This window comes from Bombus terrestris, chromosome 12, assembly GCF_910591885.1.
Source record: "Bombus terrestris chromosome 12, iyBomTerr1.2, whole genome shotgun sequence".
Taxonomy (NCBI): Eukaryota; Metazoa; Arthropoda; class Insecta; order Hymenoptera; family Apidae; genus Bombus; species Bombus terrestris.
In genome coordinates, this window is record NC_063280.1 from 10,997,944 (window position 1) to 11,012,901 (window position 14,958).

The 14,958-nt window shown below is 38.1% G+C and overlaps 2 protein-coding genes across 13 annotated transcripts in view; one reads left to right on the top strand and one right to left on the bottom strand.

Moving 5' to 3' along the window:
- Positions 1–1,513, top strand: part of LOC100648067 (nuclear receptor coactivator 2) — a 125,384-nt gene extending 123,871 nt beyond the window's left edge. For all 12 annotated transcript variants that reach the window (XM_048410837.1, XM_048410838.1, XM_048410840.1 and 9 more), the window contains one exon: positions 119–1,513. In XM_048410837.1, the coding sequence (XP_048266794.1) occupies positions 119–147 (29 nt within the window). In that variant the 3' untranslated portion in view covers positions 148–1,513. The remainder of the gene's footprint in view (positions 1–118) is intronic.
- Positions 1,514–4,693: 3,180 nt separating this feature from the next.
- Positions 4,694–14,958, bottom strand: part of LOC100649307 (collagen alpha-1(IV) chain) — a 55,373-nt gene continuing 45,108 nt past the window's right edge. The window contains exons 11-27 of the mRNA XM_003399618.4: positions 14,659–14,823; positions 13,464–13,807; positions 13,009–13,261; positions 12,654–12,847; positions 12,316–12,522; positions 12,135–12,240; positions 10,421–10,965; positions 9,679–9,877; positions 9,283–9,482; positions 9,079–9,178; positions 8,467–8,652; positions 7,758–8,050; positions 7,289–7,376; positions 7,022–7,192; positions 6,560–6,745; positions 6,156–6,448; positions 4,694–5,992 (exon numbers count right to left, since the gene is read on the bottom strand). Coding sequence (XP_003399666.2) covers positions 5,507–5,992; positions 6,156–6,448; positions 6,560–6,745; positions 7,022–7,192; positions 7,289–7,376; positions 7,758–8,050; positions 8,467–8,652; positions 9,079–9,178; positions 9,283–9,482; positions 9,679–9,877; positions 10,421–10,965; positions 12,135–12,240; positions 12,316–12,522; positions 12,654–12,847; positions 13,009–13,261; positions 13,464–13,807; positions 14,659–14,823 — 4,016 coding nt within the window. The 3' untranslated portion in view covers positions 4,694–5,506. The remainder of the gene's footprint in view (positions 5,993–6,155; positions 6,449–6,559; positions 6,746–7,021; positions 7,193–7,288; positions 7,377–7,757; positions 8,051–8,466; positions 8,653–9,078; positions 9,179–9,282; positions 9,483–9,678; positions 9,878–10,420; positions 10,966–12,134; positions 12,241–12,315; positions 12,523–12,653; positions 12,848–13,008; positions 13,262–13,463; positions 13,808–14,658; positions 14,824–14,958) is intronic.

Below are 14,958 nucleotides of genomic sequence, written 5' to 3' on the forward strand. Positions count from 1 at the left end.
ATAAAATAAAAATAAAAAAAGGAAAAGAAAGGACTGGTTGCCGGTATCTTGACCACCTTATTACAAAAGCCCGTAGAACGAAGCATATCAAACTAATCAAATGGAATTCATTTTGCAGACTTCTATGGAGGAAGTAGCTCGAGGTGATCCGAAGGTGAACCAGTCGTCCCTGTTACAGAAACTGTTGTCCGAGTGACTGCCGGCCAACGCTCTGCACAGTAAAGGGATCTATGTAATATACGTTTGAACGCGAAATCAGAGACAGGAAGAAGCAGAAGAGGGAAATACGGAAAGGGATACGAGAACGGGAAACGAAAGGGAAACAAGAGAACGAGAGAAAAGAAATTGGATGGAAATCGATGATACATACACGCATGTACATCATATACGTAATGGATACTAATTGTATTATATGTAAACGCTGCAACACACGAAGTCAGTATTCAGATACGTATCACCAAATACAATTTCGAAAGAAGAATTAAAGAAAAGAAATGTTAGACCGCTGCGCCGTGCTCTCCGTGGCCTCTTTGCGCTTCGAACAGTTCGAACTCGCGGAACAAGATGTCAGGGAACGTCGACCGAGTGCATCGACGTTAAACTCGCTCGAACTCCAAGAACGAAAAAGTTTCCGTTTTTCGTTTGGCTGTGTCGAGATCTTTTCCATGATTCTGCTAGGTCGTCCTTGACCTCGTTGACGTTGAGACGGATGATCTTAGTTTTCGTGAGGAATAACCGGCAAGATGGATTAGTGTTGATGAACGATCGAAGGAACAGCAATTGGTGGATCGAAATCTGTGAATCGAAACCGAAGAAAAGGTGTGAGAACGTGGATCTCGCGATTCGACGATGTTAGGGGATGAGAGAAGGTTTGGGCACGGGGAGCACGTGGCACGATAGTGCGATGTTCTTATTTTATATATATACATGGATATATAAAAAAGAAAGAAAGAAAGAAAGCCTTTCTCGGGGCAACCCAGCTTCGGACGATATTTGAGTATATATAAATAGATAAATATAAATAAATAAATATAAATATATATATATACATACATACATATATATATATATATATATATACATATGATTACAAATATAATACCGACACGATGAACTGACGGCCGTGTAACTCTGTATTCAGGGTTGCTACGCATTGCCGTCAGTATTGTATTTGGTATCACTGAAAGAAACTACGTAGGTACCTCAAAGGTATACTTTATTATACCACTGGCTGTTGAACATAGAACTATTTATAGGTTTAATTATTGTACACAAGAGTGATGAAGTAAGAGTATGGTAAACAAGGCGGTGGAGAAGCTGAAAAAAAAGAAAGCAAATAGAGCACTATTTCACGTATTCTCTTAATTTAACGATCCGTTTTGACTATTACATTTATGAATAATATATTTGTGATTGTAAGAATCCGCAACCAAAATGTGACAAAGAATACTTGTTGTTGTTAATATGATTATAACTATTATTATTATATAATAATTATTATTATTTTATTTTATTTTATTTTATTATTATTATTATTATTATTATTATTATTATTATTATTATTAATATTATTATTATTATTATTATTATTATTATTATTATTATTATTATTATTATTGACATCATGATTATTGCTATTACCAATATTCTTATTGCAATTACTATATTATTACAATATTAAGGATTATTATTATTATTATTATTATTATTTTATTATTGTAATAATAATTATTATTATATCAATATTGATATTATTGAACACTTGGAATATGCATATTTCTATTCAATAGTAAGAGTACCTTTATATATACATATATATATATATTGTATAAATGTATATGTATATATATGTATAGGGATTTATATATCGTGTTATATATACATATGATTCGTTCGTTTATTTATATATAATCGGTATATAAATTTACGTATATTTATATATGTATGTATACGTGTGGAGAGGATGAAGAAGATGAAATGAAAAAAATGGAGATCGATCCTTCTATTTTGCATAGCTCGGTAATTCTCTTTCGAGTCTTTAGAGATGCACACTAAATTACTTCTCGAACGACATCCGTTGTTGCATTGATCGTGATTGAGAAAAAAAAAAAAGAAAAGAGGAAAAGAAAAAATGTATCGAAGAGAAATTAAGGGAAACGAAAAAGAAACAAAGGAAAAAAGTGGAAAATACGTCTAATTCACGTTCATTGTATATATATATACACACGCCGCGCGACACAAAACAATCGGTGTGTATATATATATATCATACATGCATATGAAAGAAATCTCACGCAAGTGTCTTATTTTTCCAGGATGTTCACCGATTATTAAACGAAAAGAAAGATTGAAAAACAGAGTTAAAAAATAAAAAAATGATAAATGTAAAAAACAGCGGAAGAAGTAAGTTGGAAGAAATTGCCACGAGGTAGACACTCGCGAATTTTGGTGATAGCGTGCTTCGTTTTTGACGGAGGTCGCTATTCACCGTCATGACCAGAAGTCTGCGCCAGAATGCGTTAAAAGTTTGGTTTTTCTCTCACTTTTTTAATGCGAGGATAGTGTCCCTTAGCGTAGCTGTTTTAATGCGATATACATATATATATATATAACATGTATTTTTTTAATCCAAATTGTTCGTCGTCGAGATTTTTTATTATTCTCCCCAGCATTCGTTCTTTTGTTAATATATTCTGTTTTTTTTTAGGTTCGATTTTAAGGCACGTATTCGTAGAAAAGGTGCAAAGGTATGCGGGGAGATTGTTGATCAAGTTTAACGTGATTGTCTGTTTGAGTGTCTCTTATGTTAGGCGTATAGATGAGGAATTCGTTCTTTTTTCTCCTTTTTCTTTTAGGCACAATTTTATCGAGCGTTTGTAGTTTTTAATGATTTTATTGATAAAAGGGATGTTACCGTTCTGGAGGTTATGTTTAGATCGTAAGAATCGATGATCGATGGGCAAAGCAAAATGTGGTAACCGAAAAAGATAAAAGAACGTACTATTTAAACGAATATGGAAGAAGAATATGAAACCGTACTTGTAAAAAGCATAAAAGGTCTGTGTAGAAGAAAACAAAGAGAAACGATTTCGAAGGACGAAGATCGATATTTAACGAGTATAATTAATTGCTGTGATGACACTGGCCTGCTCATCTCTGTTGCACTTTCTTCCAATTATTCGGGCAGTTACAAAGAGTTGCGTAAAATAAAAAACAAAACGACAAAAAAAAAAAAGAAAAACGAAGAAGACAAAGATATGAAAACCCTATAAAACACATTCGTGAGGTACTCTGAATATGTACACGTGCATACATAGACATGTATACTCGTTTCGTTAGTCGCGCGTCGCCGTTCACACAGCGGTTATTTTGTGTGTGTGTGTGTGTGTGGCGCACACGCGCGCCCACGTACATGTGTATGTATGCCCGCGCGTGTGTGTATGTGTGTGCTTACGCCTGCGTGCGCGACGAAGAATGAATGGTATTTCACGGTGTGCGTGCGGCTCTGCGTGTTTTTTTCTCTTTGTGCGTGCGTGCGCTCGTAGGCATGCTTGTACGCGTGTGTGCGTAGTGAATTACGTCATATAGATAGATCATATGTGCTTTCTAATGATGAATAATTTTATAAATATAAATATAATATCGATCTCTCACGTGTACATTTATTTTGGAAATTCGCGCCTGGTCCGCGCGGGTTTGATCATTAAACTGTAATTAGTTTTCATGTGCTTTATTTTCCTTTGGATATCGCGTTTAGCGATATCTTTGATTGTCCTTCTACAAAAACAAAAAAAAAAAAAAAAACACCATCCATCTACTTTGACACTTTGAATCTTTCGGATCCATTCGATGGCTAAAGGTTCAAGTTGCTCGTTCTCCATTCAACTCGATCATTTCGAGTAAATACACCGATTTGAATAATTACTTAATACATTTTATTACTTAAAATAACGATACATATAATATATAAATATAAAATTAGGGTAATCTTACTATTACACGCAATAGTTTCCTTCGTTATATTTATTTTTTACGATTTTCTATAATATGCATCAAGCATAAAATTGACATTACGCGATCATTATTAATCAATTCTCTCTATACCTACGTGATTTTTAAATAGCGATGCTACGATAGTAGTTATAGTTCTTACGCATGGCAAGTATCGCGCCGATTACCGCTTTTCATTTTAATTATTAACGTTTTTGGCACAATTTAAATAAACAGAGAAGATAATATTTTCTTAACGGTTGAAGAGTCAAATTTTTATCTTACGAAATATCTATTTTATACTATTGATACACGTTAATAGGAAGATCTGCTCTCTTTCGTATACGCATCTTCGAATACCCGAGTTGACAGAACAATTTTAATTACCCACCAATTGACAAAGTGAACAAATGTAAGTTAAAATCGGCTGGAATTAAACTAAGAAAATTAATCAAAAAATTTGTCACGATCAATGAAATTTCAAATTGATCCTTAATCAAAGTAAACCAATTAGAAGATTAGAAGATTAGTAAGATTAGATCGATGAATTCATTTTATACAAATATATACCGTAAAAAAAAAAAAAAAAACATTTCACGTTCGCTGTCAAGCATTTCGAAATCGCGATCACGAAAGAGACCATTGAACACAAAAATCGCGACGTGCCGCTGCATAAAAATCATCAGGCTGTTTCAGCGTCCGGTAGCTTCTATAAAACTGTTTTATTCGACTCAATGTAAATACATAGGCAAGTAAATGTTACAGAATAAAATAGCGATACATATGATACACTGGATTGTTAATTTAAAATTCGATTGTTTACGCGAGTTTGATCAGCGTCCGTGGTGGCAGCGGATGCCGTCGATTGGCAGTTTTTGGCCGAAGACGTTCGTCTCCGTATCATATTTTTTGGCATTAAAAACGCCCGACGAATGGCCTATTCGCATTGTGAATGCTCCTTTATATTCCTTCGTTACACCATACGGAACGGACGCGATAACTTAACTAACAGATTCGAACATCTCCTTATATATACACACAGACTTGCTGTTTCTAGCGATGGGATTTGAAACGCTACAAATCGTTTGGAACCTGTATGAACGACGAAAAATTCGAATCACTTGGAACATGATCCAAAGTTTGCAACTCTCGACAAATCTTGGATGTCTTGAGAAATTTCTAAATGTTCGATGTTTCACTATCATTCTCGATACGTGTTTCTGTTTCCAAACGATACGTTAACATAAAGCGTTAACGACAGTGTCCGAAAGAGTAGCGCGAATGTTGGTGTCCAGACGCTAGTAGAAGAAAAGGATCTTCGAAACTTTCAAGACGTATCGAGATTTTAGATTTACGTGTAGCTTAAGAATTTTAAACTTCGGGTCATGTTCAAAGTGCTTCGAATCTTCTTCTATAATCTTGGAAACCGTCGAATGGCTTTCGAGATAAGATTCAAACACCCATTACTAGTTGTTCGTTCGCACGATTACGTCCGTGCCATCGCATCGATCGTTGTTTAAGCCGCGTTCGGTGATTCTGTCGTTCGTTCCGGTTTACGTAGTCTGCCTCTTCTTCGATAGTGATACGGAACGCGTCTATTCGGATCTCTGGTTTTGCTTATAGGCGGTTTTTTGTGATATTGGTAGTTTGGATAGTATGAATGCGGCGGTGGATACTGAATGTTGCCGACTTGGTCTCTCTGGCCGTTCGGCGTGAAAGGTCTCGGCGTTCTGGCATGTTGGTCTTCCGTAACGCGACGTCGAATGCACACCGCGCAACGACTTACTCGCGATGTGTGATCGGCTTTCAACGTCTGTGGTATAGGCCTGCGGAACATCTCGTACTCTTTGACGATGGTCAACCAGTAGGATATGGCAGTGGAGTAATAGTTGCACGCGCCAAAGCCATGACACTCGATGAACGGTCTCGTGCGGAATTCTTCCAAACAGGAACCAGGGGACACCAAGGACTGACCGTACCCGCGTCCGCCTGCGTCTCGATGCTGAAAAGTTTTCGTTGTTGCAGCTTTCAGATTATTTCAGAATCGCTGGATTTTGGTTAAATATTAATTAATTAATTTTGTAATTGAAACGCGTCTCGTTAGAAATAAGCCAACGACCGGATACTCGTAGGCGAGAGCGTAAAGCGAAGAAAGTTATACTCACCATGAGGAAACTGTATCCGATCCAAAGTTCTTCCCAACCACCGGGACACTCTGGTATAGCCATGGATTGACTGTGCACCGCGATCACTCGAGTTGGAGCCTCGCAAACGGAACATCTGGACAGATACCTTCCGACTTCCGGTGCCGGTATAGACGCCATGGACATAGGCATAGGTTCTGTCGTGCTCAACCAATAGCTGTAGTCGTTCTTATTGGCGTAGTCGCATACGTTTTGCAAATTGCACATCGTGAAAGGCATGGTGGAGAATTTTTGAAGGCAGCTTCCAGCGGTACCTGAAACGAGATATAATGTCGATCACGCGTTCCATTCTTAGGAAGGAGAACAGCCGAGTTAATCAAGAAATTTAATATTTATTTCCATTAGTCGTTTTTAAACGTTCTTACCAAGATCCTGTCCGACAGAATATCCTTCGCCCATTATGTGCAAAAACGAGAAACCGTCCCAAAGTTTCACTGTATTTCTTGGACACACTGGTATCATTTCGGATTGCGAGTGTCGAGCAAAGAAGAAACCTCTGTTTCGGGCACCTGGTGCCGGTGGTGCCGGATTTCCCCGTATTCCAGGGGCTCCTACGAATTAATTTGCATTGTTTTACATTTCTAACGTATCGTAACTGTTGGATCATAGCTTTTTATTCGCAAATAGGCGAAGATCACCGATTAGTCAAATTTTGTATTTTTTGTACAGGGACAGTTTTAAAGTTCAACGCATTGTCAATCTATCTCGTGTCATTGAAATGTTTCTGGAGCTAAACATCGGTATTTCATCCTTTTCAGAATTCTAATAACATCGTTCGTCACGATATCAAAATGTTGCTTGTATCTCGTTAATAAGTGATTTATTACCTGGAGGACCTTGTCGGCCAATTGCACCGCGAGGACCAGGATAACCAGGAGAACCACTAACGCCCTCTGGTCCTGGAAGACCGGGAAGTCCTTCCATTCCTGGTTCTCCTTTTCTTCCGGGAATTCCGTCTTCTCCTTGTTCGCCTATCATGCCCTGAAGTCCAGGGAAACCTACGCAAATGTAAATATATAATATATATATATTAGATGTTCTTTCAAATTATAAATTATTGATCCATTTTGAAATTCTTTTGCTTGTTATAGTACCTGGCAGTCCTGGAAGTCCTACGTCACCGGGTAAACCTTTTCTTGGGAAAGGCGAGAATGGGTTAATGCCATTATCTCCTTTCGGTCCCTGCGAAGCGTACAAAAATTTATATAAATTTTCTGGAAATATTATTCACGACAATATATTAATTAAATTACTCAAGTTCTTTTAGATTCTTTACCAATCTAAACGTGTTAATTGTATCTCGTTACGGCGATACCGAAACTTCAAAGTATTTCGTATAATACACGTGATACGTTTACGAAAGTTGTTTAAATTGACAGGAGTTTCTTACTTTTATACAACAAAATTTGTATATTCTTTAAACTCTTCGATATAGTTACTTATAAATAAATTTCCCAAATATTGAAATAAATATAATAAATATATAAAAAAATAAATATTGAAATAATTAATATTCTATGACTAATAGGGCGTCGAATATGTAAGATAATTGAAATAACTAACTTTTGGTCCCGGAAGTCCCATCGCACCGGATAAACCTTCGTCTCCGTCGTCACCGCGTTGTCCTTTTCGTCCAAATAGTCCTTCGCGTCCAGGAGCGCCCGTATCACCAATTTCTCCTTTTATTCCTTTTCTACCGTTAAATCCAGGCAATCCTGGTTCTCCCTGTCTTCCTTTACTGGCGAATATAGGCAGTCCACGGTCGCCAGGTTCACCTTTTGGTCCTTGTAGACCAGGCACGCCTTCTAACCCCACTAATCCTGGAGCTCCAGGGAAACCCCTGAAACCTTCTGGACCTACACACGAAGATGAAATATGAAAACTTGTTTGCGATTCGCGATAAACAGTGATCCTGTCGATAGTGTAGATTTTTATAAATATTCATTTAATTTAAATCAATTTTTAGACAACTTCTTTTTTAGCCAAATTTTTAAACAAATTTAAAGATTATAGACATTGATTATAGAAGGGGCATAAAATACATGGAATACGCATAAAATGTGAAAATATATAAAATATGAAAAATATAGAGTTGTTGCATCTACTAAATATCATAGAAAACGGTGTATGTAATATTTTTTTTATTTTAAATAAAAATATATTTTAGCCTATTACCAGCACTTTTTTCAAATTTCTGACGAGAAGCATAAATATATACGCAATGTAAATCGCAATTAAGAAATTCATTCGTACTATGAGAAGAGAGTAATACCTCGATCTCCTGGAAGTCCCTTTGGACCACGCGTGCTGAAACCAACGTCTCCCATAATTCCTTTAGGTCCATTATATCCGTATTCTCCGGGTGCACCCTTTTGACCCGGAATTCCTGGAGTTCCGGGTAGTCCATCTAGTCCAGGTAATCCGTCCTCGGATGGTTCGGCCAACTCACCGGGTAATCCTAGATAACGAGTATAATATAGTTATACGCATTTATACAACGAATATCTTACCGGTGATGATACTGTTTTAACGCGAAGCTTGTAAATTGACTAGCTTCAAATTTGTTGCCTTTGATATTGCTAAAGATATGTAGGCATTTCTGAGAAAATTAGCGTTGAATTTTCCTAAGACCCAAATTCGACCCAAATTCCAAGACCCGATGGTACACTAGCTCGAGAAAGTACAATTCGAACGCTTTCCACAGAATATTTTTATGTTCGTGTCGTGTAAAACGTTTTGAAATTTATCTAATGTTTTCATGAGCCTCTGTATATATTTATATTCTATCTCTTTATTTATAATTTTCTATATCTGACACATTTAAGTACAGATCAATGGTTGGTAAATATAGTGCTGTATAGAAACGTGATAGATTGGTGTTTACCTGGGAAACCTTGAGGTCCTCGATCGCCAGGAAGACCAGGGAAACCTGGCACACCTGGGAATCCATCTGGTCCAGGGAATCCAATGTCACCTTTCATACCCTGAAATTGTTAAATTATCATTAATTGTTCTTTAATCGAACGCTTAAAATTGCTAAAAACAAGCAAATTCGAGGGCTAATTTTTTATATTCGTTATTTATGTACCTTTCGTCCGTGCAATCCTATGAAACCTTGTTCACCGCGTATTCCTTTTTCACCTTGCAAGCCTTCGAGGCCAGGAGTACCGAAATCACCCCTCTCTGATTCACCATACGATGGAGGACCTGGTTCACCTACCATTCCTTTGGGTCCTGGTGCACCCATTAAACCAGGTAATCCTCTAGGACCCGGATCACCAGGCATTCCTGAATAAAATTTACACATTGTACGATATTTATCGTTTTTCTTGTTCTCTAGCGTCATATTGTAAATTATTAATATTTTGACGATTCCTTCGCGGGGTTGGTTTAATAAAAAAAAGTAGATTTTAATTTTTAGTCTTCTTTTATAATTTACAGATAAGAGCAGTAAGATAATTTACAACGTAATTGCGAAACCCACCTGGCAAACCCATTTGACCTGGATCTCCATCCAATCCTCGTTTACCTTTAGGTCCGCTGTAACCAGGTGGACCTATCGGACCTCGTTCACCCTTCACACCAGGTAAACCGTGAATACCGTATGCTCCAGGCGTTCCCTTTAAACCCCAAGTTCCTCTTGGCCCTTTCAAACCATCCGGTCCCATATCACCCACCTCTCCCTATACGAAACAGATGAACGAGGAGCTCTTATTATCGTATTGTTTATTCCCGTTATTAATATTATTAATCGAAATATTATATCGCTATCGTCATTTAGTATTCTTTGATACAAGCACGTAATGTTGATGTGTAACGTACGGTTATAATATTTTTAGGTTGTTTGGAATATTCATAGGGAAAGTTAAGAATATCTTAATTGGAATTAAACCTTTTTCCATCTATAACTTCACCAGTCTTCCGTCGAAGACATTTTTGACAAAATACGAGAAAATTCATTAATTTAGATGTGAAAATAAGCACAAGTGGTTGGTAGAAAAATTGTAAAGTTAATTCTATATATTATATTTCTGCGATTGAATTTTTCATTTTACATGGAAATTTTCCTATTCGAATCATTGCACTGTTTAATCATTTCCTCTAGATTCTATTCTAACGTAATTTTCGGACAAATAACGATGCCCTGAATGTGTGCACCGAATAAACTTGTAGAACCAATTAGTTTCTACTGTATTTTTAAACATCGTCGTCGCTAAGAGACTTACTTTTGGTCCAGGTAGTCCATTAAGTCCGTCAAAGCCAGTGTCACCTTCGATTCCCTTCAGACCAGGGGAGCCATTGCGACCTATTCCTGGTTCACCAGGTGGACCATGTCGTCCATCCATACCAGGGAATCCAGGAGGTCCGACTTCTCCCATGAAACCAGGCTCACCCACTTCACCTTGGGGTCCACTGAACGCGCTTTCACCCGGAAGTCCGTCCAAACCATCCGGTCCTACGTCTCCGGAAATACCTTTTGGACCAGGTAATCCTATAATTCCTATAATACCTTCGGGTCCAGTGTCACCCGGTTGTCCTTTAGCTCCAATTATTCCAGGCATTCCGTCGGGACCAGGCCAACCAGGAGGACCAGGTTCGCCAGTTTCACCATCGGCACCGTCTGGTCCAGGAGGACCCGGTTGACCCGGTGCACCATCCCTTCCTGAGTAACCCATCGGTCCAGCATCACCGTCGTCACCTCTGCGTCCGATGAAACCGATTTCTCCTTTCAGACCCTTCATTCCATCGAATCCAGGTGTTCCGTAGGGACCTATTTTCAGCCATTTTATTAGCGATTTATTATTAGTAAACTGCAGATTTTTATGCATTTGTGGGAAATTTAAAAGCTCATAAATCCATAGAACGCGGGTAATGCGCAAAAGTATCTAAAATATTTGAAGTTATAATATTTAATACATAAAACGATCCGCTAGATAGATAGATTTCATTTTTTTGTTCGTAAAAGCATATAACATAATTTGCTTAAATATCCGCGATTTAAATACCAAGTTTCCGCGTAATTCTGTTGCATTCTACTCGCTCTTTCGTTCCAATATACCATCGATGTTTGATAATTGGACTGCAGTTGAAATATCCGATTCCGTGTGTACCATTCAAAGCATGTAAAACAGGCTGTTCGCAGTTTAAATATCATCGTTATACAGAATTTTGTAAAGTTTGGATTTCCCTGGCCTTTTCCAGTGGGAATGTACATATCGAGCGAGGCGTGTTCGTCTCTCGTTTATTGCGTTCATGCGTTACGGTTAATCCTTGTTTATAGTTACCTAACAATTCCCATGAATCGTCGCAACTGTTTCGAAAGGACCATTCTCTCTAGAGAGTCGGTCGATACGCCAGATTTTCTCGTGCATTTAAAAACTAATCGGATGCCAATTGCGTTGATTAACATTTCCGATGTAATGACTGTAAATACTTGAAATTCTGCCTTGCAGAGTGAAACGTTTGTGAAAAACAAGCGCGATAAATTTCATATCATCGATATTTAACTCGAATTAAATAAAATCTCAAGCAACAACGAATAATATTGAAAACTAATTGATACAAGTTTTAGTTGAAACAATGGACTTCTTTGCAAATCAACGAGGTCTGGAAAGAGTACAAGCGACACAACTATCCGATCAATTTAATATCGCGAGTAATCAAAAATATTACGTGTCGGCTATGTGGCGATTGAATTACTCTTCTTAATTGCGTATGGTCACGATCCGCGAGAAATTGCACTTTGCTGCATACAGAATAACGTTACACAACACAGATCAAATATGTATCAATACACAGATCAATAGATAGATCAAAAAGTTGATCTATTTGGTCAATCTTTTATGTATCAAAGGATTCGTTTCGCAAATAAAAAGATAATGATAAATTTCTGATGTTCGAATTGAATTAATAAAAATTACAATTTAAAAACCAGCTTACCTGTAATACCGACTTCTCCCATTCTTCCGGGCATTCCAGGTTGTCCAGCCATTCCAGGGAAGCCCCTAGGTCCCTGAGTGCTGTAACCTCGTTGACCTTTGGCTCCCTGTTGATCGATTTTTCCCGTTAAATCTCAAGGATCAAATATCAGACGTCTATCGCCTTTGCTGTCTAATTTTACCTGTAGTCCGGGTAATCCTTCTTGACCAGGTGCACCTTTGCTACCTTTTGTACCTTTCACACCATCCAATCCGGGTCTACCTTGTAAACCTCTAGGACCAGGATCACCAACGTCTCCTTTCTTACCAAACCAACCCATTAATCCATAATCGCCATACGTCTGATTTGATCCAGGTTCTCCGCGATCTCCTTTGTTACCCAAGCGTCCCTAAACATCCGATCAAGAGAAAACAAGTTTATTTCACCTGTATTACGCGATAGTTGTATAAAAATTCAACATCGTGAAAGAAAAGAGACAAAAAGAGAAAAGAGATTCGATCTCTTTGTTCATATGCCTACCGTGAAACCCATTGGTCCTTGTGATCCTGGTGTACCCGATGTTCCGCGAGGTCCTTGATCTCCTGGCATACCGGGATATCCTTTTAATCCTATAGGACCCTGACGCGATATACCAGGTGATCCAGAAATTCCCGGCAATCCCGGAAATCCTTCGTCACCAGGCCATCCTTCGAGACCTTTCGCACCGTCCTCTCCTATAGAAATTTCATCGCACGTTTACTATCAAATAATGACAATCGCTACTTTTTTAAGATCTTTCTTAAGATTGTTAGTACAGTATATGTAGTACATATGTAGTATAATAATTGATAGGAGAAAAATTCAGAGAATAAATGTTGTCTCTTTAACTTCTTACCTATATCACCTCGTCCTCCTTTGTATCCTTTCTCTCCTTTCAGATTTATAACCGGTGGTGGATAAGATTCTCCGGGTTCACCTTTTCCTCCTTTGTCACCCATTGGACCTTTGGTCCCCGGAATGCCCGGGAAACCCGGCTCACCTCGAAGAAATTCTTTTGGTATCGATGCGTTGTCACCCGGAACACCCGGAATACCATCCAGTCCGGCGAAACCATCGCGTCCTGGAAACCCTGGAGGACCAAAATCACCCTGAAAACAAAGGAGCGCCGTTCGTTGCCTATGTTTTCACGAAAAATTGATTAGCTCTCGCGAAAATACATAATCACAGAAGACGTAATTCAACAATTATAACAATAATTATAAACATAAATAACAATTGTTCTTCAAATAGTTTCTTAAACGGCCAAGTCTCTCAGATGCCGTTTGTCATTCAGATAAAAAATATTCTTACCTTTTCTCCCTTAGGTCCTTGAATTCCAGAGTCACCACGACTACCAGGTTGACCTCGCGGGCCTCTTGGTCCTTCGACACCAGGGAAACCCTTGTCACCGATATCACCAGGCATTCTAGTTAGTTTGTCTGGCCATGTCAGTTTTCCCATTTCTCCTTTAGGACCTTGAGGACCAGCGATTCCTGGTCTTCCACTGTCTCCTTCCAATCCTCTGGGTCCCATAATACCCCGTTTACCCTGTACGCCTTTGAATCCACGAAGACCGGACAATCCCGGGTATCCTGGCGTCCCAGGATATCCGTCCAGGCCGGAATCACCAGGTTCACCCTTTCTACCGGGTAGACCTGTTTTGGGAAGTAGTACGTTTCAGTATACTACGTGTATTGTATAGTAATCGATCGGAATTTACATTTACATCTTTACATTTAGGTAAAGTAGAAAAATACATTGATACTCCATAAAATTTTCTCTAATTGTTTAAATATTTTTATGAGTGTCTATTTTTTGATCGATGATAATCAAGTAGAGGTAATCGAAACGTAGAATTTGATTCAAGAGTGGCAAAGAAATCATTCTGCAAATAATTACCGATGAAAACTTTTTTATTTTAGATGAACCATTCAACTAAATTCCTCTTTACCCATTAACTACCGAATATGTAATTTTCCCGCCTTCCCCTCTATGTAATTAAAATTCTCACGTATTATCTAAAGTAGGTGGTAGAGATTACCCTCTTTTAACAGATTCGTTTCAATTGCGTTTAATCATTCACGATCCAAATTCTCGTAGAACACGAAAACATAAAAATAGAGAGGACATCGTAGTAAACGATATTACGAAGCTTTCAAATAATTTTTTAATGGAACATTCAAAACCTCAGCGTAGGCTTATAAGCATGTAAGTAAGTGAATAAGTACACGATGCTATCAGATGCGATAACGTTGTAATCCTATTGCGAATTCAAGATACAGCAATAACTGTCCAACGTTCTTATCTCAAGATGTCATCATCATTAGTCACGCTAGTAAACTGATATTGTCTCGACAGTAGCAAACAGAGCGGAGCCATAGTATAATATACTATTAAAGCACAGATTTTCGATACGACGTTCAAATAGAATATTAAAGTTCAACGTCCATAGATATTAAAATGAGAAATAGTTTTTATTCTTTTTTAATTTACCAATATAACGTACCTGGCGTACAAACACCACAGTCGTCTCCTTTAAGACCTTTTACACCTTTGAAGCCTGGGGCACCTGGAAATCCATCTGGTCCAGGAAGTCCTGGAAGTCCTGGTAAACCACGTTCACCCGGAGGGCCTCCGATCCTGCTTCCTTTCCCAGGGAAACCTTTTGGACCTGATCGATCGAAACGTTAATTAGTATCGCTGCAGGAAATTGTACAGGATACCAAATTTCCATTACAGCATATCGATGAAGATTTTTGCTTATAATTAAGAATAATGAACACGAACGAATAATTGTCGAATATGA